Source organism: Misgurnus anguillicaudatus, chromosome 25 (genome assembly GCF_027580225.2).
Source record: "Misgurnus anguillicaudatus chromosome 25, ASM2758022v2, whole genome shotgun sequence".
Classification (NCBI taxonomy): Eukaryota; Metazoa; Chordata; class Actinopteri; order Cypriniformes; family Cobitidae; genus Misgurnus; species Misgurnus anguillicaudatus.
The window spans coordinates 28,401,709-28,424,789 of NC_073361.2; the positions used below are offsets into that span (position 1 = coordinate 28,401,709).

A 23,081-nucleotide genomic window follows, 5' to 3' on the forward strand; every position below is an offset into this window, starting at 1 on the left:
TTTTTGGGTGAACTATTAACTTAGTAGCTGTGTTTATGCAACTGGCCACAGGTCGGATTTCAAGATGGAAGGTACTTGTTGAAAACATAATTATTGTGAATGAACCAAGACTAGTTACATAATGGGCTCTCCTGATTTTGCCAAGTGGTTGATATCCTCAGGGCAACATTATGTTGACCCTGGGACAACATTTCAATCAACCAATCAGATTTCAGAAATAAGTTTTAAGTTTAAGCTTACAACCAGGATTAGCTGTTTCTAGACCATTGTTTTTCACTTATCATGTCCCTCTGATTTTAGGGTTGGGGTTTGGGGTGGGTTTAGGTTTTATTTAGAAAAATGTTGTCCTTGGGTCAACACAATATGTTGCCCTGAGGACATCTCTCACTTGGCAAAATCAGTTCGAGCTTACATAATGAATGGGGGAAACATTGCACCCACCATTAGGATCAAGGAGGATCAAGCAGGATGAAATGTACAGCTGTAAATAGAAGTAAATATTATCACTGCAAAAAAATAATTTCTTAGTATTTTGTCTACATTGGAAAAAAATGACTTTCTTACTTAGTTTTTTTGTCTTATTTTCAGTAAAAATATCTAAAAATTCTTAAATTAAGATGTATTTCTTGATGAGCAAAATGACCCAAGAAAATAAGTCTAAAAATGATAATGTCAAATTTAAGAGATTTTGTGCATAAACAAGCAAAAAAATCTGCCAATGGCGTAAGCTTTTTTGCTTGTTTTATGCACAAAATCACTTAAATTTGATATTTTTTGTCTAAAAACTAGACTTATTTTCTTGGGTCGTTTTGCTCATTTAGAAAATACATCTTAATTTAAGAATTTTTTGATATTTTTACTGAAAACAAGACAAAAACACTTAAGTAAAAATTTTCTTGAAAGTAATTTTTTGCAGTGTGTATATTTGTTTTAAATAAAATTATAAAAACATTCTTAAATCAAGATGCATTTTCTTGATGAGCAAAATGAAAAATAAGTCTAGTTTTAGACAAAAAAAAAATCAAATGTATTTGTGCATAAAACAAGCAAAAATAATCTGACAATGGGGTAGCAGAAAAATCTTAAATTTTTTTCTTAAACACTAAATTCAAGAAAAATTCAATAAACATTTGCTTACCCCATTGGTAGATTTCTTTGCTTGTTTTATGCACAAAATCACTTAAATTTGATATTTTTGGTCTAAAAACTAGACTTATTTTCTTGGGTCGTTTTGCTCATCAAGAAAAAGCATCTGAATTTAAGGATTTTTAGATATTTTTACTGAAAACAAGACAAAAATACTAAGAATTTTTTTCTTGAAAATCATTTTTTGCATTGTATGTATTTTCTTGATAATCAAAATCTAGTTTTTAGAAAAATACAAAATTTGAGTGAATTTGTGCTTAAAACAAGCAAAAAAATCTGCCAATGGGGTGAGATTTTTTTCTTGAATTAAGTGACAATTGAATTAAGACAAAAGTAAACTTATTTCAAGATTTTTTTAAATTTTATATTTTATAAATTTTATATTTTTTGTCTAAAAACTAGACTTATTTTCTATAAGTAATTTTGCTCATCAAGAAAACACATCTTAATTTAAGAATTTTAAGATATTTCTACTGAAAACAAAACAAAAATACTAAGTAAGAAAGTCATTTTTTGCAGTATAAACACTTAATTCAAGAAAAGTGAAAAGTTTTCTTACCCCACTGGCAGATTGTTTTTTGCTTTTTTTAACCACAAATTCACTTACATTTAAATTTTTTGGTCTCAAAATTAAACTTATTTTCTTAGGTGATTTTACTCAAGAAAATGCATCTTGATTTAAAACATTTAAGATATTTGTACTGAAAACAAGACAAAAATGCCAACATATTGAGATAATAAAGTCTCTTGTAAAACACTTTAGGTTAGCTGTTGGACTGTGAATAAATGTTAGACTGTCATGGTTTGGCTTAGCAAGTCAACCTAAGTAACACGATCTATTAGCGTAATCTAATTATAGACTGCTGTTCTTTCAGTTCATTTGAATCCAGTTCAAGTATCACGTCCTAAGATTTCAAATCTTGGGCATCTTTACAAAATGTCTTGTTCATCAACAAATCCCATAGCTTAAATTAAAATAATATCTGGAGAAATAAAGACCAGATCTAAGAAAGTTTGGTCATATGAGTCTAACAAAGTTCGATTTTGTGTGTAAGAAAGTGGTGTTGAGTGTCAGCTGAATGAGTTTTTGAGATGTAAGATGGCCTCAGTCAGCTATGACACGACTGATGGGTAATTATAGACGGCACTGGGGTTTAATAATAGACAGCAGCTGGTGGCATCATTTCACGGGTTTGGACAGAGTCCTCTGAGCTCAAGGAGAGATGCAGATCCTCTTCCTTAAGGTGAATCATTTTTCCCCAGGGCACTGAATGATTGAGGCCAGCATGCAGTTTGATAAATATATGCTTTTTTTTGTTTGGTTTGGTGTCTGATTTTGTGTATCCTGGATTAAGACATTTCATGTATCCAGAATTCAGAAAGATGCCTGCAAACCTTTACTATCCAGAGTTGGGAGATAAGGTGAATATGAGTGAAAAAAGCTTTAGGACATCACGAATATACCATACGTCATTGGCTTTTCATTGAAGATGATTAGATCTGAGTACTTTGGAAAAAATAGTACGGTTGTGAAAGAAGGGGGTTTCCATTATCACAGCTGCATCTTCTAAAAATGACAAGGTGTCACTTTACTGTGGATATTTATAAGACTGTATTCATGGTGAGGTGATTTGGTGCCCCCCATCCAATTCCCCTACACTTATTTTTAATGTCTCCCAATGTGTCTGCCCTTTGAACCTTGTGTTCCCTATTTACAAAAAGGGTGGAGCTTGTATATTCTTCATTGGTGAAGCTCCAGTCAGAGGGAGAGTCTTTCATGATCCATCACGGCTCCATGGTCCAGCATCCCACCCCATCTCGTCCTATAACCCAACACCCCCATATACACTAGCAGATATCCAACCCCGTTCCCAAACCAGGACCTGACGCTTTCAGAAGGTTTCATCAAGGGTCCGCGCAGGTACAAGGAGAAGCATGGCTGATAAACTGGGATTGGCAGCGGTGGCAGATGAGCCCAGCGCCCTAAACATCTTCACTCTTCTGGAGAGGGTGTCTGGGATCATAGACACCGTACAGGCCTGCCAGCAACGTATGGAAGAGCGACAACTAGAGCTGGAGAACACCATGAAGGCCATCCAGGGGGATGTCGTGAAGCTGACGAAGGAGCACACGGTGACGAGTAGCATCGTCGAGAAACTTCTGGAGAAAACGCGCAAGGTCAGCTGCCACATCAAGGACGTCCGTGTCCGTGTGGAGAAGCAGAACATCCGAGTAAAGAAAGTGGAGGAGACGCAGGTCGAGTTGCTGAACAAGAACAAGTTTCGCGTGGTCATCTATCAGGTAAGACTAGATGTTCATCATTGGAACGTTTGGTTTTTGACAGTACTAATATCTTCAATTAAGTCCATGATGTTTTCCCTATAAAGCTGACGGTCCAAAATTTGGATCCATATAGTTGGTCAAACTTTTTAGCTCTCCATAATACTGGACTAGTTTTCATTGCTCAAGGTTGATATAAAGTTTATGACATTGAGTACAAGTTGAGTGTGAAAGGTCATCCAAGATTTGCATTTATACATTTGGAAGACGCTTGCAAAGCAATTTATATTCAAACTATACAAGATCTTCATCTCTCCTTAAGCTTACACAATGCTCCGATTAAGCTACAGGAAAGATAGCCTGATTATTTCAAGATACAAGGTCTTGCGTGATCCAAGATATATCAAGTTACACTAGAAGGTTAGACGTAAGGTTTCATGTGGCCTTCAGCCAAAAGCAATGCAGCAGGAATGTCCTGCCAGTGGGAATGAGGATCTGGAAACAGGATTAGGTTGGCGGCCATCTTATCTGATATGTGGACATTTGGAGAAACAAGCAGATAGACCGTGAAACTTGACCCATGACGGAGTAGAAGTGCACTTATATCTACCATTTCTAATATTTTTTACTTAAACTGAATCCTGAATCAAACAAAGAGACCTACATGGAAGATATTGAGTTGTTGTTCTGTCTAAAAGTAAGAGATAAAAAATGAATACACTGTCAGAAAAAAATGGTCCCAAGCTAGGGTGGCCATTTGTGCCAGTTCCTCCGGACATGTCCCGAGCATGTTTTCGGGTGCGTTCTCCGGAAGTCGCGTTGCTTGACCGCATACGTCATCGAGGTTCTCACATTTCAGTTAAAATTCATTATAAAATTAAAATGTATTTTAAGACATACAATCATTGTAGTTTCATTCTTACCTTGAAATGTAAAGGTTGCTTTTCTGAAATTGAACCCGAAATATTAAACCTTGATGACATATGCGGTCGATCAACGCGACTTCCGTTGAACGCACCCGAAAACGTGTTCGGGGCGTGTCCGGCGGAGCTGGCACGAATGGCCGCCCTATCCCAAGCGGTCACTAGCAGTGTTGGGGGTAACGCATTACAAGTAACGTGCATAACGTAATAATATTACTTTTCTGAAGTAACGAGTAAGTACTTTTTATTTTAAAAAAAGTAATGCAAGTTACATAAAAAAATATGTACTGAATTAAACAAAACATAGTCACATTATGTACTCTATGCGCACTGTGCGAGAACAGTTTGAGTCAGAAACTGAGATGGCAGGCCAGAGCTTGACATTTTTGTGATGAAATATGCAATATCTGAATGCAGAACCTTTCAGTCATGAAAAACACCTGCAAGGCCTGAAAGAGATCAAGCCTCAGACAAGAAAAAGTAATGCAAAAGTAACTAAAAAGTAATGTAAGCATTACTTTCCCTGAAAAGTAACTAAGTAACGCAATTAGTTACTTTTTTGGGAGTATTTAATATTGTAATGCATTACTTTTAATAGTAACTTTCCCCAACACTGGTCAATAGGGCATTCGCTTTTTAAAAGGTCCTTATATGTAGCATTTAGGTTCAGACATGTATACACTTGGTACCACTACTTTTAAGATACTAATATGTACCTTTGATATGCAACCTTTAGTACCAATATATACATCTGAGGTACTAATATGAAATTTTTAGTTGCAAAGGTGTACTTTTGGAAAGGGTACGGCCCCGGTGACAGCTAGGGACCACTCTTTTCTGACAGATGAAATACAGAAATGATTACATCATATAGCAATGTGTCTTTCTTTAAAACTGGAAACGCTGTTTCATTCAACATCAACAAATAGATCTGCTATTGTTTTACATGTTGGGATTTCTAGCTTGACAACAAATATAACGATAAGTACATCTATTCTGTTAATAGAAAATCATATTGGACACGGACGCACGATCATTTTCAATGTTAATATCAAACTTTTAAAGTACTGTCTGATGTGTCTTACTGTGGCTTTACCGTGAGCAAGCAACAGCTGACAGATTTGTTCTGGGTTATTCTGAGAGCTAAGCTTCATGTCCTAATATAGTCCTATCACATCTCACTGAGTGATGATTAAAACAGTCACTGACAGAGAGACTTTAAATCGTGAACTATTGCAAACTGCTGGTTTATGATCGGTATGCTTTTCTTCTATAAAAACATTGTTTCGCTAGTGCTTAATGATTATGTTGTGGGATCTTAACTGGCTTTGGTCCATCTGTTAGGACATAATTCACTGTGCTATATATATTTTAGCCAGTGCCTTTAAATAAGCCAGGATGTTAAAGGGACAGTTCACCGAAAAATTTAAGTTTGGTCAAACATTAATCATCTTCAAGTTGTTCCAAACCTGTTTAAAAAAAAATTTCTGCCGAACACAAATGAGGATAATTTAAATGGATCTTAAACAGATCTGGGGCACCATTCATGTCTTACTATAGAAGTCAATCGTGCCTCAGATCTGCTTGGTTACAAACATTCTTCAAAATATAGTCATTTGTGTTTCAGCAGAACAATGAAATCTATAATCTAAAAGTTTGAAACAGCTTGAGGGTGAGAAAAATATTTTTCGGTGAACTATCCCTTTAATCCCTATAAATGCACAAAATTATAATTTTTTTCACTGAAACATTTTGTAATCCTGCCTGACCTTTACCAGACAAACTTTTTGATGTCAAATGGTAGTGAGAGCTTCTGGTGTGATCAAGTTTAACTGTGCTAATTCTTTAAATGTTGCTTATTTGCATATTCCACCCAAAAAAAGTATATCTTTTAAACTCATATTAATTTTTTTACTTTTTATGGCAAAGTTTTCAATGTCACATAAATCTTTGGTGTCTCCAGAGTATGTATGTGAAGTTTTAGCTCAAAATACCATATAGATAATTTATTTTAACATTAAAATTAACACTTTGTAAGTGTGAGCAAAAATGTGCTGTTTTTGGGTGTGTCCTTTACAATGCAAATAAGCGGATTAAATGCAAACACTGATCACCATAATAATGGTTTGTTGAAATTGAAATTTAAGTTTGCTATTAATTTTTTCTCTCTCTCTGTACTAAATGGCAGTGCTGTGGTTGGATAGTGCAGATTAAGGGGCGGTATTATTATAATAAGATCCCCCTCTGACATCACAAGGGGAGCCAATTTTCAATAAGCTATTTTTTCACATGCTTGCAAAGAATGGTTTACCAAAAATAAGTTAATGGGAGATCTTTTTTGACTTTTCAAGGTAGATAGAAGCACTGGAGACCCAATTATAGCACTTAAATGTGTAAAAAGTCAGATTTTCATGATATGTCCCCTTTAAAATGTGTGCATGCTCATGAGATTGCATGTTGTGAACCGACACAACACTATGCAAAATCTGCTTTTAATGTTTAATGTCTGATTCTTAAATATGCGAGTAATAGATAAATTGAACATATTTTTGTTTATAGAGATATAATTATGATAATTTGTCATCATTATGGTGCAAAGTGTGTTAACTGTGGAACTCTACCATTGTTTCACAGAATAATCACATAAGCAAGCGCTACATCGAGCAACCTGAACTCATTTAATCGAATGTCTTTGATGTTCTACACCTGTTTTTCTTTTTTCACAGGGAGAAAACGAGGTCCCAGCTGTAGCTGCGCCCAAATCCTCTCCAAAGGGGGCATCGGGCGGAGACGTCTCCGTAGACCCAGATGCTCAAGAGATTGTGCTTCCCGACTCAGACGAGGAGTACATGGTGGTCGAGGAGGCAAACGACTCCACGGCTGCCAAAATGAAGAAGACCGGCCTAAAACGCATCGAAAGCCTGAAGCAAACCTTCTCACGCGAGAACATGACCAAGACCAGGGAGAGCCTGGGTAGCAAAGTCAACAAGCTGGGCGAGCGTATAGTGCCGACCGAACGACGTGACAAAATCCGCCAGTCGGGGGAGCGCCTGAAGGAAAGGCTGAACCTGAAAAAGGAGAGGACGGTGGCTGAAGGTCAGGAGGGAGCAGAGGGGACCACAGAAGGAAAAGCACCCATCCCACCACCGAAGGGTCGGAAGGCCGGTGCCGACGTAGCCTACACGGAGCCGACGGAGAAACAAGAAGGTCCGGATGAGGGCAAAGGCGAGGAATCTGAAGTGCCGATGTACGATATGAAGCAGCTTTCTTAAGCGGCAAGGATGACTAGGAGAAATCACATTTGGGAAAGACTAATGTAGAGATTATGAAGAACTTGAAGGTGTAAAGACTGGGATCTTATTGTGAGGAACAGTGGATGGTGCTTACAGTTGAAACTGACAGAAGAAATGATGGAAGTTGTACACTATATAGTACACAATCTTTTTTTCTTGTTTACAGATATTATGGACTCTGAAAAGTTGTGAATGTTAAACCAATGTACTATAAAGTAATATAAGTAGGGTATGATTTTTCATTTTAAACTCAGCTTTTAAACTGAGCTAAAAGGTGAACTCAGTATTTATTTTGTATTGGTCAGCATCCAGGTAGCGTATAGCTTGTCCTGCTTTATGTAAAGTACTGTAGCTTTTTCTAGGACACTGATAAGACTGGTCAGACTTTAGATATACTTTATTTAACAAGGTACTGAGAGCACCTTTTAGGAATACGGTATTATTTGTAAGGCGTGTGTGACGGATTTTAAGAAATGTTTTTTTCTGAAATGGCTGAATGAACAGTCAATCATTGATACACGACGGGGAACAGAAGTGAATTCTGGACTTTCTCTTCAGAACTTTTGATATATTCTTGTGTTGATTGACATTCAGCATGAGCTGTCAATGATGAATAACATCGTTTTATTTTCATTTCATAGTTTTGATGTTGTGGTTGTTTTCTTTTGGAGTATAATGCATTAACTGGATAAACAAGCCCTTTGTAAACACACATTTGGGTGATTCTCGTGAAATTAGACTTATGAGGTGTCAATAAGAAGCATACAGTTACAAACATCTCTTCATGTACTATTTTGCACGTGATTTCAAATGACATCATACAAACCAATTTTTTTTCACATTTAAGGGGAACATTTTTATTACCGCAACGTGTCCATGACTGGATTTGGGTTCTTTTAACATGGAAATATTTTTAATTAAAAAATAAAAAGCTTCAGTGCATGTTATAATATAAACATTTACAGTAAAGAAACATGTGGTATTTGGTGATCATTGGTAAATGTAGAGACTATAATAAGGAATATAAATGTGTCCAAGAAAAATTTTCTCATCCTCCACAACAATTTTCAATCATTGTTTAAGCCCTCAAGGAACTAACATTTAAAAAAAATTGTTATTTAATATAATATCATGTTGCGGTAATGATAATTTTTGATCTAAAATATTTAAATAATTCTATAGGAAATATTTTTTAAATCCTCTAAAAATAATGGCTATAGTAAGTTCAGACCTTAATCTTATAAGGCCAAAAAAAAAATCTGATGCTGGACACATTTTAAGTCTGGATTTCGTGAGAATCACCCATTTTCTGTGTAATAAAACATGTAACCTTCAAAAAACATAAATTTTTGCTATTTGAACTTGGTGAATGAACATCATTATTTAGTTGAAGGATTTTTAAATAAATGTATTAACTTAATCAGCTGGTTTCTGAAGAGTTTGTGTAAGAGTCAGAGAAAATATTATCTAAAATATATCTGATGTTGCACTGAATATAAATGAGTGCTTTGAAATCAATCTGAACTTTTCTTTAAGGATGCTGTTGTATGTCACTTTTATTCTTATCATGTCTTAATAACAATGCACAATAAATTATAACAGTATTATAGGAAACTAACTTATAGGATAGTTTTCAAATTATTATTATTATGTTGTTTTAAATTGATTTATTCTATTTTTTTTTTTTTAATTTTGCATGAGTTTACTTGCAGTCGCAGAGTAATGCGACTCCTCTCAGAGTCCAGTGTTCTGGATATTGACTGGTCCGGAGCAGCAGTGAGAAGATATAGGTCAGATCCGTTCTTCTGGGTTTCTTGTACACTGGGCAGGAGTACAGGTTGATGGGGAGAGGCTTCTTGAGTTCGGTGTTATTCACGCTGCTCACCGCGTAAACGTGCACCACTGGCAGCGGTGTGAAGAGAACCTGACAACAAGACAAGAAATGTAAAATGCTGTTCTACATGTAAAGACGACATGATTGATTAGTTGACTTGGTTTAGAAGATCACTGCATGTTTCACACTTGATTTAACGTTTGTTTTAAACACTGTATTGTTTTGTACTTTGCATTCATAAATAGCATCTGTGAGTAAGAAAGGATTGCTTTCATACAAATCGTGGATTTGTATCGTGCTAAATTGTGCTGTTCACCTGACCATTTTAACAACAAACCAAACTCTGATGGCTTCTACATACAAGTCTTAGGTGGTTAATTTCATTCAAGTTTTTAATGTTGTTTATAAAAAAATTATAGTTCCTGTCCTCATTTCTGCATGTTCAATAGATGTGTTTATTTACAATAAACCACAATCAGCAAAATAAGTGAGCCTGGACCACAAAACTACAAAAAAAATTGAAAATGTTATTTTCGAATTGAAAATAATACATCATTTAAAAAGCTTTCCATTGATGTATGGTTTGTTAGGATTGGACATTATTTGAAAATCTGAAATCTAAGGATGCAAAAATCAAAATATTACGAAAATCGGCTTTAAAGTTGTCCAAATAAAATCATCCTTAGCAAAACATATTACTTATGATAAATAAAGTGTTCATATACACTCACCTAAAGGATTATTAGGAACACCATACTAATACTGTGTTTGACCCCCTTTCGCCTTCAGAACTGCCTTAATTCTACGTGGCATTGATTCAACAAGGTGCTGAAAGCATTCTTTTTTTAATGTTGGCCCATATTGATAGGATAGCATCTTGCAGTTGAGAGAGATTTGTGGGATGCACATCCAGGGCACTAAGCTCCCGTTCCACATCCCAAACATGCTCTATTGGGTTGAGATCTGGTGACTGTGGGGGCCATTTTAGTACAATGAACTCATTGTCATCTTCAAGAAAACAATTTGAAATGATTTGAGCTTTGTGACATGGTGCATTATCGTGCTGGAATTAGCCATCAGAAGATGGGTACATGGTGGTCATAAAGGGATGGACATGGTCAGAAACAATGCTCAGGTAGGCCATGGCATTTAAACGATGCTCAATTTGCACTAAGGGCCGTAAAGTGTGCCAACAAAATATCCCCCACACCATTGCATCATTGAATTAATGAGAAATTGAACAGGTGTTCCTAATAATGCTTTAGGTGAGTGTATTTACAATAGCAAATTTACAAAAAATATATGATTTTTGTCCAAAAATAAAATCGTCATTTTGACCCATTTAATTACATTGTTGGATATCCCTACTTATGCCTGGTTTTGTGGTCCAGGGTCATATAAGTGAAACATTTGGTTGCTGTTCTTAGTCTATCAGGGACTAAATAAAAGTTGTGTTGATATATATTTTTTGCTTTAACATTTGTGGTAACCATTTAATTAAAGCAATAAGGGTACTTTCTATACTGTAATATGAATACGTCACAGCTAAAGGGATTGCTTTGACTCCACTTGCTTCACATTGTGCCCCACAACCGTGAATTATTCCACGATACAGCACAGCTTCTCATACCTTATTGCCTACTTATGTCTTTTTGGTGTTTTTAATAAGCTTTAAGAAAAACTATCTGAAAATTCATCGGTCAACATCACTGTTGAGTATTTTCTTCTCAAGTCTGCAGTTGTGGTTGAGTTGGAGAGGGAAATAATTTGAATATTTATGCCTTGGCATACTTAAAGCAAGGGTGCAGAGTAACATTCAAGCTATTTTAAAGCATTAAGAAACCAAAATGTCATTTTAATGATCAAAGATAATGACCACAATTATCAACTACAGGGGGACTTTAAAAGTTCAACACTTCAAGGCCAAAAATATCTGGACCCCCAGAGATGCCATCGAAAAACCATGGAAATTAACAGGTGCTTGGATCTTCATTTACTAAAGCTTCTTTTCTGCTATGAAGATTTGTACTAGATATTGGGACATGGCTGTAGAGAGGTGTTCAACATTGTAATGGGAGGATTGTACATGATCAAAATCAGACTCACTATTATAACATCACTATTTACATCTAATGTACATGTAGCTGAAAAAGCCAAGCCTGTTAGAAATGAATACCAACATACTTTTGGCAATTAGTGTGTATCTGTTGCAGTATATAAACTTTTCTTTAATACCTTCGGAGGAGATTCTATTAGTTTCGCATTTCTCTTGTCCCACCCTGCACCATCCAGATAGAGGCCGTAGATGTAGACTCCGCCCACATCCCCCGGGGGAGGGCCCACGATGTCTTCTTTTGCCATGCGAGTGACATCGTTGAGTAGGACGACGGTGTCTAAAGCCCAACCTTTACTCAGATTCATTCGAGTGGTCTCCTGACGCATCGCTGTTAAGAATCCCTTTAATAAATTACAGACAGTGAATCAATTTAGTGGAGAAAGTTAAAGTTTATTAATGCTATGTTTATCCTTTTTGCCCAACCTGTGGATTGAAAAACCCTGTGAGCCAAAACTGATGAGGTCGACCATTAAATATCCAGTTGTGGAATTGTTGGTTTCGCTCAAGGAGCTCAGTGAACCAGAATCCCAGTGTAGCAGATTCCCAAGAGATCTTTTGCCAGGACTTTGGTACACGAGCATCGTACATGCTATCCAGAGCATCACGGAGATCCTCGGACATGATTATGGTCCCTTAGGATAATAAAAAGCCATATAGTATTACAATACAAATATGATGTTGTCTGTTCTACACACTTCTGGTGATGTCAATGTTTCTTTGTTTAATAGTGAAAACTTTTCAAACTCACCATCGATGGCCAGTTTAAGGTCAGTGAGGGTAATGCGGACACGCCCGATGACACGCTGCATTCTGTCAATCTCCTGACGCAGAAATATAGTCATGGGCTGAAATGCACCCATTTTTTGTAGATTATGCTTCACCTGCATAAAGTCAAATTAAAAGTTATTGTGTGCATTTAATTAATATGCAGTACCATGGCAAAGCCTGCATAAAGCACTGCACTGCAAAAAAATCCTTCTTACTTAGTTTTTTTGTCTTGTTTTCAGTAAAAAAAATCTAAAAATTCTTAAATGAAGATGTATTTTCTTGATGAGCTAAATGACCTAGGAAAATAAGTCTAGTTTTTAGACAAAAAATATAAACTTTAAGTAAATTAGTGCTTTAAACAAGCAAAAAAAATCTGCCAATGGAATAAGAAAAAAATATTGAATTAAGTGTTTATGAGAAAAGTAAACTTATTTCAAGAAAATTTTTCTTATTCCATTGGCAGATTTTTTGCTTGTTTTAAAGGTCACATTCTTTCTGATCCCATTTTTATACACTGCAAAAAAAATTATTTTCAAGTAAAAATATCTAAAAATTCTTAAATTAAGATGCTTTTTCTTGATGAGCAAAACGACCCAAGAAAATAAGTCTAGTTTTTAGACCAAAAATATCAAATTTAAGTGATTTTGTGCATAACAAGCATTTATTTTCTTGTGTCATTTTGCTCATCAAGAAAAAGCATCTTAATTTAAGAATTTCTAGATATTTCCACTGAAAACAAGACAAAAATACCAAGATTTTTTTTTTATTGAAAATCATTTTTTGCAGTATAATTTACTTAAAATTTATATTTTTTTGTCTAAAAACCAGACTTATTTTCCTAGGTCATTTTGCTCATCAAGAAAATACATCTTAATTTAATACTTTTTTTGATATTTTTACTGAAAACAAGACAAAATTTTTTGCAGTGTGCATTATGCTGGTTGCCATCATTTTTAAAATAAAATATAAAAATCGACACACCGATGTGCAGTGTTGTGCCTGAACGAGTTCATATTTTGGGCGAACATGAACTGAACGTACTGTATTACTGCCTGATGAACGTTACTGTGAACTCGTTCATTCTGATGTTTGTGAACGGCACGATCTCTCAGTTTAACGTCGTTAAATAGGGTGCCAGATTTCTATAGAGTCTTCCAGGCAAAAACCCGGCTAAAACACACTGTAAACAGGCCTTAATGTGTAGCGGAAAAAACAGCCAATCTGGCAACATCGCCACCAGTAGGTGTTTCTGTTTCGCGCTGCATGCGTCATCAAAACAACACTGACTGGACCCTGCTGAAATCCCTGCCGTGCCACTCACATAGTTTAACATTAAATAACATCATATTTGTCCTAAATCGTTTACGATTAATACACGCGACGCCTCGCAGCGCTTCTCGCCCGATGTGCGGCACCCGGCTAGCCTTTTAAAGGAATAGTCTACTCATTTTCAATATTAAAATATGTTACCTTAACTAAGAATTGTTGATACATCCCTCTATCATCTGTGTGCGTGCACGTAAGCGATGGAGCGCGCTGCGACACTTCGATAGCATTTAGCTTAGCCCCATTCATTCAATGGTACCATTTAGAGATAAAGTTAGAAGTGACCAAACACATCAACGTTTTTCCTATTTAAGACGAGTAGTTATACGAGCAAGTTTGGTGGTACAAAATAAAACGTAGCGCTTTTCTAAGCGGATTTAAAAGAGGAACTACATTTTATGGCGTAATGGCACTTTTGGGAGTACTTCGACTCGGCGCAGTAACACCCTCCCTCTCCCATTACGAGAGTGAGAAGGGGAGCTGACTTTTCAGGCGAGTCGAAGTACTCCCAAAAGTGCTATTACGCCATAAAATATAGTATAAAAATAATATAGTTTTTGGAACTGTGAACTAGATCAAAATTTTGAAATATGAACTGAAATAGTCATTTTAAAATTTGTGCACTGTGAATTAAACTAGTTCATGTAGAAAGTGAGCTTTCCCAACACTGCCGATGTGCTTGAAACCAATATCAACATAATATATAATGTGGCAAAGTATAAGCATTATGATTAACGGATTATGATTAATTATGATCTTCACCTCGTGTGGCACATAGTCAGCTGGTAGTTTCTCCAGCATCTCATTGGCCATTCGCTGGACGGACGCCTCTCTGGTTTCGCCCCCACCACCGCCGCTGTCTTTGGGCTGGATGTTGACGATGGTGCTCAGGGTTTCATTAGCCATGTTTGTCTGGTAAGTGATGTCAGCATTGGGATGGAGGCCAAAAACCTATTCAATTGAATTTGAATCAATAATTCTACTATTCATTTTATGTTTACAAAAAACATGTGAAAAGTGTGGTTTGGTCATTGACCCTTTGTTAAGCCCCACGGCCCTTGAATCAGACAAATGTTAAAGAGCATCCCACAGAAATAAACTGGAGATTCTGAGAATATTTTTGATGTTGCATCACCTCAGGAGTGTCAACTAATGGAAGGGCATCAATGTGTGTGTGGTAATCCTGCAGCATCTTGGCCTTTGGTATAGTATATCCCTTATAGAAGCAGAACGTCTCTCCAAACATGGTCTCGCTGAACCAGATGCGAGCAAATGTATTGAGCAAACGCTTGTCCATGTCATCTGTGACCCGTCCGCCGTATTGCACCTACGAAGCAAACATGGACAAAAATGTCTCATTCTCATCCAAGAAGTTAAATCAACTTAAAGGTGGGGTGCATGATCTCTGAAAGCCAATGTTGACATTTGAAATTCCCTAAACAAACACGCCCCTATCCTAATAGAATCTGGCCCTCGTTTGATAAACCCGCCCCGCACATACGAGACCCATGCAACGATGTCGTTTAGTAGACATGCCCCTTACTGCTGATTGGCTACAAGTGTGTTTTGGTACTCAACCAGACTAATGCAAAAAATCATGCACCCCGCGTTTAATCAATGAATTAAAATAGTTTAACATGGCTGAACTGCTGGATTAATATAAACATCAATATGGAAAGATACAGTACCTCTCCTAGCATGTACCGCAGGCAGTTCCAGTTTACTCCTCTTTTGATGTCCACATCATCAAGGTGATTCTGCACAAACTGAACGCTGGAGGTGAAATCAGCCTGGTTGAACTCGTAAGGAATGTTCCAGCCAAGTGGACCAAATTTTCGTCTCTCCTTTTAAAGTTATAATAACAATAATAAAAAATGACTTTCCGCACATATTAAAAGTTTAGATGCATGTAAAGGATGTCAGGAGCCGTGACGTGGTGTAACAGCTGTGCCGACCTGGACTGTGGTGTGGAGGAAGGCCACGGCATAGAGAAGTGGTCTCCACTGAGGCATGTTGGTGATCTCCAGCTGTTCCTGAGTCACGCTGTTGTACGTCCGCTTGAGTCCGGCCTTCACTCCTGCATCACAGTACACACCATTAACCTCACATTATCTGTCACCGCATGCTTTCACTTCCTGTTTTATTCCTAATGCCATTTTAATGATGATCTTGAAGAATCAGAGATTAAATAATATCTTTAATGTTCCTGTACTTCAATTGACAGAGCATTGCATTAGCAGAGCTAACAAAGATCATGGTTTTCATCCCACATCCTAAAAATTTTTACCTAGAATGCACTGGATGTTGCTTTGGATAAAAGCCAAATGCATAAATCTGCTAATAATATAAAGTAACTTAATTATCCCTAGAATATCAAAAGTGTCTAAAGGTGGTAGATCATTTTCCTACTTAGCCCCTAAGCTCTGGAATGATTTACCAAATAATGTTGGAGTATCAGACACAGTCGATCAATTTAAAGCTAAACTTAAGACATTCTTCTTTAATAAAGCATTCACATGTCCAGTAAATGTTATTATCCCGCAATAGTAATTTTGATTAGCACTCACATATCTCATATGGGTAATATGCTATTGCCGCAATAGGTAGCCTGTCTGGAACCGAGCGAATATTAAACCACAGTACTGTATGACACTTGCATTTCATGCGAACAGCCCCTACGCTAATAGAATTCTGTTTTTATCTCCCTGTCTCGTCCTCGACCTCAAGGACAATGAGACAAACAGACCCAGTTGCTGTGAAGGTCATCACACCACTGATCTACTGATGCCCAGCCGATGCACATCCAACGACCACCGGCTGAACCAGTTTAATCCGCTTACCCGCTTCCTATCCCTACCGTGTTAAATAATAAATATATATATTAAAATTTCTCCCAAGGGTTTTTTGTCCTTCTACGAGTTTTTCCCACTGGGTTTTCTCGTAGGGGGGTTTTTCGTCCCCGGGAGAGTCAGCCAACTTTGGCTTAAATTAAGCACTTTACTGTATACGTTACGTTATTACTACGCTCGCTTGTACGGTTTATCCTTAGCCGCAATATTCTACTTCTTATATTATCTATTGATTTTCTGTGTTCTCCCCAACATTTACTCATGTAAAGCTGCTTTGCAACAATTAACAATTGTGAAAAGCGCTATATAAATAAAATTGAATTGAATTGAATTAATCTGAATCGTATCAAAAATGAAACAACAAAATGTATAAAATTTTGACTTTATCAATTGACTATTGGATTTGATTTACTTTTATGTAAAGTGCTAGCAGAATAAACATTTATATTAAAGCCTAAAAACATAAATGCGTGAAATATTCACAAGATCTTTTTCCAGTTTGTAACACTTAAGATTTGGGATAGCTAAACTTACAAAGCTTACAAATAAAAAGTGAGAAATTATTGCAGTATAACATTTTGGATTTACTAATTTTTTGAACAGTTGCCTGCCAGCATTTTTTTTTTGATTTTCACAAATGTTTCATAAAAATGCCATCCAGAAAAAGTGTTCTTCTAAAAATATATAAACGTACAAATATATCAAATGAAAGAACAGACCCTCTGCTTTCAAACAAACAATAAACAATCAAAACAGGAAAAAACTTTTCATCCTATCTATATTTTTTCCTCTGCTTATAAACTCTTAAATATGGGTATTTGTCTTTAAAAATACAAATTATCTAAAATATTTGCATTTTTGTAAAGAAATTTAGTAAGAAATCAGATTCAGACTGATTATCAAAACATACACAGAGTTTAAAATTATTAAATAACGTTTTTGCTTTAGTTTTTTTCATAAATTGGGTAAATAGTGGATAATCGCGGTATTGCAGATTGACATAAAAGTTAAAAACACTTTTTTATGCAAATGTTTTCTCTTAATTGACGAGATAACTCATCAAAGGCGAGGAAAGAGTTAAGGAGTTCATAGATTTTATGGGGTGCTGTTTAATTTAAAAATATTCATGTCATGCTTGGTTGACCCACCTTGTGGAGGCTCATTGGTGAATTTAATAGAAGATTGAAGGAAGTTAATGGGGAACGAGGGGTGGACTTCTGTGGTCACCCATAACCTGAAGCCGGCGTGAACGCTCTCTGCTGTGGTGACCGTATCGAGAAGTTCATCCAGGAAGTCCAATCCTAAATGGCAGTTTTGCAGAAGTAACCAGCCTCCATCAGACATGCTCTGAGCCAGAAGCCGTCGTGCATGCACTTCCTGTCCCTGGCCCATGGAGATGGGTCTGCAGGGAACACCCTGGAAATCAACAAGAAAAGTGGTGAAAAATGTCTGGATCGATAGCTGAGAAATTAAAATAAATAATATTTTAAAGAAGACACAGAGACATAATGACACAATAAATAAATGATGCTCATTCAAATGGCATAATGGAAAAGAGTGAATTCTTCACACCTTTGACTTGGAGAGTCTCTCTATGTTTTCAGTGGGATCAGATCCCATAGACAAGAGGCAGACTAGAGGCGTTCTGTTCTCACTCTCAGCATACATGACCTCCATGTCCAGGATCACTCCCTCTGCATACTTTATTCCCATTGATTCTGCGATGTATTTCCTTGCCTGCCTCAAAGTATAAATAATGTTATACTTAACAAATTAATCACGGTTCACTTTTTATATGCCTAAATATGGATCTTTTCTCTATTGGAAATTAATTCAGTACATAAGCCGTGCATGTGTCTGACCATGACCACATTACAGACATGTGGTGTCATATTAAGAAATCATACAGTGTTGAATGATTACTCCAATGATTACAATTCAACAACTCAATTCTGAAATGAGTCTCACCCTAGTGGACAATAATCACCTGTGCAATGGTGCGGTCAGGACACCAGCTTCGAATGAGCAGCAGTTTGCGAAACGCATCCAGCTTGCCCTCGTAACCATCAGGCAACGGGGCCTCCTCTGGAGTGGCTTCATCGAACCAGCTCTTCCATGCCCGCTCATTACGGGTCACCTGCATTAGGAGAGTGGTGAAGTGGGGCAGGCTGGAGAGCTGCACCAGGTTTAGCCACGTCATGTCCAGGATCCAACGCTTGGGCTTGGGTTCGACTGAGTTTAGATCTAGAGATGCTCCACCTGAAAAAATGAATGCCATTTAACTAAAAGTGCAGTGTGTAACTTTAAAAAGGATCTAATGACAGAAATGCAATATTATATATAGAACTACAGCAGGGAAAATAAGTATCTGACACATCAGCATTTTTATCAGTAAGGGAATTTCTAAGTGGGCTATTGAAACTTCACTTTATTTATTATGACTCAACTTGTATACTTAAATGTTCTGATTTCTTTGTATGAATTCAATATTTAAAGTAATAAAATACTACTGTATTTTGTCTTAGACAACAACATGTTTGTATTGTGGCGGCTACCATAGCTTCTCTATGCGTTTCAGTGAACGGTGGACTGAGCCGTTGGTTGCAATTCACAATCTCCCGGCAAGATGGCGCTAAAATTTACACACTGCACCTTTAAATAGGCTTGCAAACTGTTTTGTGAGGTATGCTAACTTGCGCTGTAAAATTGTGAAATGGGTCAAACCTTTAATGAAGGTCTGGAACTCAGTGTGGGAAATGTTTTTGGCCTGTAGGTCTATCTTTAAAGTCAGAAGCAGAGTAAAAAGAAACTTGTGGTTTTCGTAGAGTCCTCGAGCTGTGTATCGAAACACTTCGTAGGTGAGGTACTCCATTATGTTGGTTAGTCTATTAGCTGTAATCTGGGATTTTGGCGACTTTTCCATAGACATATCAAAGATTCCCAGGAACTGGCGGAGTGAGGTCTGGTACATGATATCGACCAAACTCATCTCCACAATCAGGAAATACAGGATGCTCCCCCTGGTGGCCACTGGTCGGTACTCCTCTCGTGCAAGGTTGATCCTTATTTCTGTGTCTGCAGCGACTGCCAGCTTTTCACTGACCTAGGAGAAAATAATATTGGGCATGAGTTTATATAATCATAGCTAGACCAGGGTGATGGCAAATCATAACATTATGAAGATTATGATGACAATGAATGAAGAAAATGTATAATGACAAATATAGGAACATCTGGCTAGTGTTATGATTTTTGTGTAAATACCTCCTCTGCTGTGGTTTTGGTGACCCTGAGCACCTCGATAAGAGACTCATCCTCCACCAGCGAGCCCTGAGTGCTTGTTAATCTGCACAGAAGATTATTCTCCAACTCCTGCATCTTCCTCTTGTTTGATGTGACTTCCTCCAAAAGCTTTACACGTTCTGCCTCCATTTCCTGAATTGGAAAATAGTTCATCAGATATTTGTAGTCGATGTTTTAGTTTTTTTTATCATAGGAAACATCATAGCTGCTCGGTGTCTGCGAGAAGCTTAATGAGTACCTACAAACAAACTTAATGTCAGACTTGCCTTTTTCTCTATAAGAATGACCCGTCCGAGCAACTGGTCTTCCAAGCCCTTCATTGTGACGGTAAAATCTACCACGCCTGCTTTAGCGCTGATCTCAGGACTGTACGCGGGGTTGGCCAGTTTAGTGGTGATGTAGAGAGTAAAGCCTTTCATGACATCCACCTCTTTATCTCCTACTTTTACCTAAAAGAAGAGAAAAAGAGCTTAGCTTGGTCCAGTAAAATAAAAAAGGGAGGATTGAGGATCACATGACCAACTTTGAACGTTTTTCCGGTCTTTATGAAGTTCTTCTCCAGAATGTTATCCAGCACTGGATCAAGCTCTTCTCCAACATCCTCGATAAGTAGAGGTCTGCCGAGAGACAGGCAGTCCTCTAGGTGAGTTCGGAAATATTTGTGGTTTAGAGATGTCACCTGGTAGGAGAAAAAAAAGAAACAGGTGCACATGTACATTATACTATATATCTTTCAATAGAGGTAGTTACAATTTGCAAATTCAAAGGAACAATATACTGTAAATAAAACATATTTGTTTATTTGTTACGATAAAACAATCATATAATAACGTTTGGACAAATCTGTTGAGTTTGTCTATTTATATGGCTATATTCATGGACACAACTGGTTAATCCATTGGGGGACGGGCATTTTGGCATCTCCAATTCACCTAACATGCATGTTTTTGGGCTGTGTGGAGAAACCGGAGTACCCAGAACCACATGGACACAGGGAGAACATGCAAACTCCACACAGACAGACCACCTGACCTAGCCGGGGCTAAGCTGTAAAGTAAAACTGATGATGAGAACCTGTAGATCATTTTTGTTTTCGCGGTTCTTGATCCAGATCTTTCCCTGTCCCTGTGGATCAATAAGCAGTGGATAGCGAGATGCTTTTGTCACGATGATGCCGTTCTGGATGGACAGGTCATCGTTGGGAAGACCCTGTAGGTTCCACTCTCCTATAGTGGCATTATCCACCAGCATACTGATCAAATTCAGGTTCTGTAGGAGAAAATAAACAAACAAATCGATCAAGGAACGAAACACTAATTTAAACGGTTACATACAAATACTGCTCTAAAACACAGTCCGACCTCACTGTAGGGGATGTGGCTGATATTCATCTCTTTCTTCCACTGCTGAAGGAGAAGGTTGCGATATTCCTGGTTGAAAGGTCCAGCGTATGACAGAAATCCAGTGGCCAGTAACACATCACCCACCAGATGTTTAATTTGCATCTGGAACTGAGCTCTGCTCTCTGTCCAGCGGACCTGACACAGACACAGACCCATATGCATGTTTTTCAAGGCTTGAGGTCAAGAGTGATTTATATAGCAGCTACTGTATTTAGCAGAAACCCTTGCAAACCTTTTCTCCACCGAGTCCATCAATAAGTGCCACAGCATTGCCCATCTTTTTTCTGCATGCTCCAGCATCGTTCTCCAGGTCCATTTTCTCCTTCATGGCCGCATCATACATGGCCTGCGCAAATGCATTGGCAATGAAAGAAATGCATTATGTAAAAGTGTATATTCGTTTAAGAACTCAATATTATCACAACTTGTTCATGGTTGTCTTACCTGAGCCTCGTCCAGCTCCTTCTGTTTCATGTCCAGCTGTTCCTGAGCCTTCGCCAGTTCCTCCTGTGCTACGGCCAGACGACCCTCCTGGAGCGCTAGGTTAGCCTGACAGAGACAAAAACAAATACATAAAGATGTTCAACTCACAACGTTCTGGTAGATTCAGTGCAAAGGGTTCCTGATGATGCTCCACAGGCACCATCTTCTCTTATGCAGGGTTCCCACTCTAAGTCAAGTGTCAAATTCCCTTACTTTCATTCATTATAAAGCTGAATTTCCATGACCTTTGTCCAGGATACCGTGAGCCTGGATAATGTAGTGTACACTGTGAGTTTATAAAAATGTAGCTTAAAGGGATAGTTCACCCAAAAATGAAAATAATGTCATTAATGACTCACCCTCATGTCGTTCCAAACTCGTAAGGCCTCCGTTCATCTTCTGAACACAGTTTAAAGGAATATTCCATTTTCTTAAAAGAAAAATCCAGATAATTTACTCACCACCATGTCATCCAAAATGTTGATGTCTTTCTTTGTTCAGTCGAGAAGAAATTATGTTTTTTGAAGAAAACATTGCAGAATTTTTCTAATTTTAATGGACTTTAATAGAATCCAACATTTAATACTGAACTCAACACTTAACAGTTTTTTTCAACGGAGTTTCAAAGGACTATAAACAATCCCAAACGAGGCATAAGGGTCTTATCTAGCGAAACGATTGTCATTTTTGACAAGAAAAATAAAAAATATATAGTTTTAAACCACAACTTTTCGTCAAGGTCCGGTCCAGCCCGATCTAACGTAAATGCGTAGTGACGTAGGGAGGTCACGTGTTACATATATAAAACGCACATTTGCGGACCATTTTAAACAATAAACTGTCACAAAGACATTAATTTGTATCAGTTGACATACAACAACGTAGGAACGGTCCTCTTTCAAGACACTTGTAAACACTGGGGCGGAGTTTCGCGTTCGTCCTCTGTGACCTCTTGACGTGATGACGTATTGCGGTGACGTAGTGGGGTCAGCTGGCGCATCACGACCGGATCTACATGACGAGAAGTTGTGGTTTAAAAGTGTATATTTGTTATTTTTATTGTCAAAAATGACAATCGTTTTGCTAGATAAGACCCTTATGCCTCGTTTGGGATTGTTTATAGTCCTTTGAAACTCCGTTGAAAAAAACTGTTAAGTGTTGAGTTAAGTATTAAATGTTGGGTTCTATTAAAGTCCATTAAAATTAGAAAAATTCTGCAATGTTTTCTTCAAAAAACATAATTTCTTCTCGACTGAACAAAGAAAGACATCAACATTTTGGATGACATGGTGGTGAGTAAATTATCTGGATTTTTCTTTAAAGAAAATGGACTAATCCTTTAAGATGTTTTAGATTT

The 23,081-nt window shown here is 37.3% G+C and overlaps 2 protein-coding genes across 2 annotated transcripts in view; one reads left to right on the forward strand and one right to left on the reverse strand.

Annotated features, from left to right (window-relative positions):
• Positions 1-2,886: 2,886 nt before the first annotated feature.
• On the forward strand, positions 2,887-8,354 carry cavin4b (caveolae associated protein 4b). Its single transcript, XM_055182980.2, has 2 exons — positions 2,887-3,447; positions 7,076-8,354. Exons 1-2 carry the CDS (start codon positions 3,082-3,084, stop codon positions 7,619-7,621), a joined length of 912 nt encoding a protein of 303 aa, XP_055038955.1. The 5' UTR covers positions 2,887-3,081; the 3' UTR covers positions 7,622-8,354.
• An 813-nt stretch (positions 8,355-9,167) lies between these two features.
• The window catches only part of dnah5l (dynein, axonemal, heavy chain 5 like), a 49,877-nt gene continuing 35,963 nt past the window's right edge, over positions 9,168-23,081 (reverse strand). Inside the window, exons 60-78 of the mRNA XM_073863691.1 lie at positions 21,686-21,790; positions 21,474-21,587; positions 21,200-21,376; positions 20,913-21,107; positions 20,362-20,517; positions 20,105-20,287; positions 19,800-19,970; positions 19,260-19,638; positions 18,523-18,794; positions 18,108-18,272; positions 17,684-17,951; positions 15,642-15,763; positions 15,375-15,530; positions 14,822-15,013; positions 14,449-14,637; positions 12,341-12,473; positions 12,016-12,224; positions 11,712-11,933; positions 9,168-9,566 (exon numbers count right to left, since the gene is read on the reverse strand). Of these exons, the coding sequence (XP_073719792.1) occupies positions 9,345-9,566; positions 11,712-11,933; positions 12,016-12,224; positions 12,341-12,473; positions 14,449-14,637; positions 14,822-15,013; positions 15,375-15,530; positions 15,642-15,763; positions 17,684-17,951; positions 18,108-18,272; positions 18,523-18,794; positions 19,260-19,638; positions 19,800-19,970; positions 20,105-20,287; positions 20,362-20,517; positions 20,913-21,107; positions 21,200-21,376; positions 21,474-21,587; positions 21,686-21,790 (3,630 nt within the window). The 3' untranslated portion in view covers positions 9,168-9,344. The remainder of the gene's footprint in view (positions 9,567-11,711; positions 11,934-12,015; positions 12,225-12,340; positions 12,474-14,448; positions 14,638-14,821; positions 15,014-15,374; positions 15,531-15,641; positions 15,764-17,683; positions 17,952-18,107; positions 18,273-18,522; positions 18,795-19,259; positions 19,639-19,799; positions 19,971-20,104; positions 20,288-20,361; positions 20,518-20,912; positions 21,108-21,199; positions 21,377-21,473; positions 21,588-21,685; positions 21,791-23,081) is intronic.

Bases quoted from the DNA above. Each gene is read 5' to 3' on its own strand.
- cavin4b (XM_055182980.2), top strand. From the start codon at position 3,082: ATGGCTGATAAACTGGGATTGGCAGCGGTGGCAGATGAGCCCAGCGCC. The intron at 3,448-7,075 runs GTAAGACTAGAT...CTTTTTTCACAG, and splicing joins TTCGCGTGGTCATCTATCAG to GGAGAAAACGAGGTCCCAGC.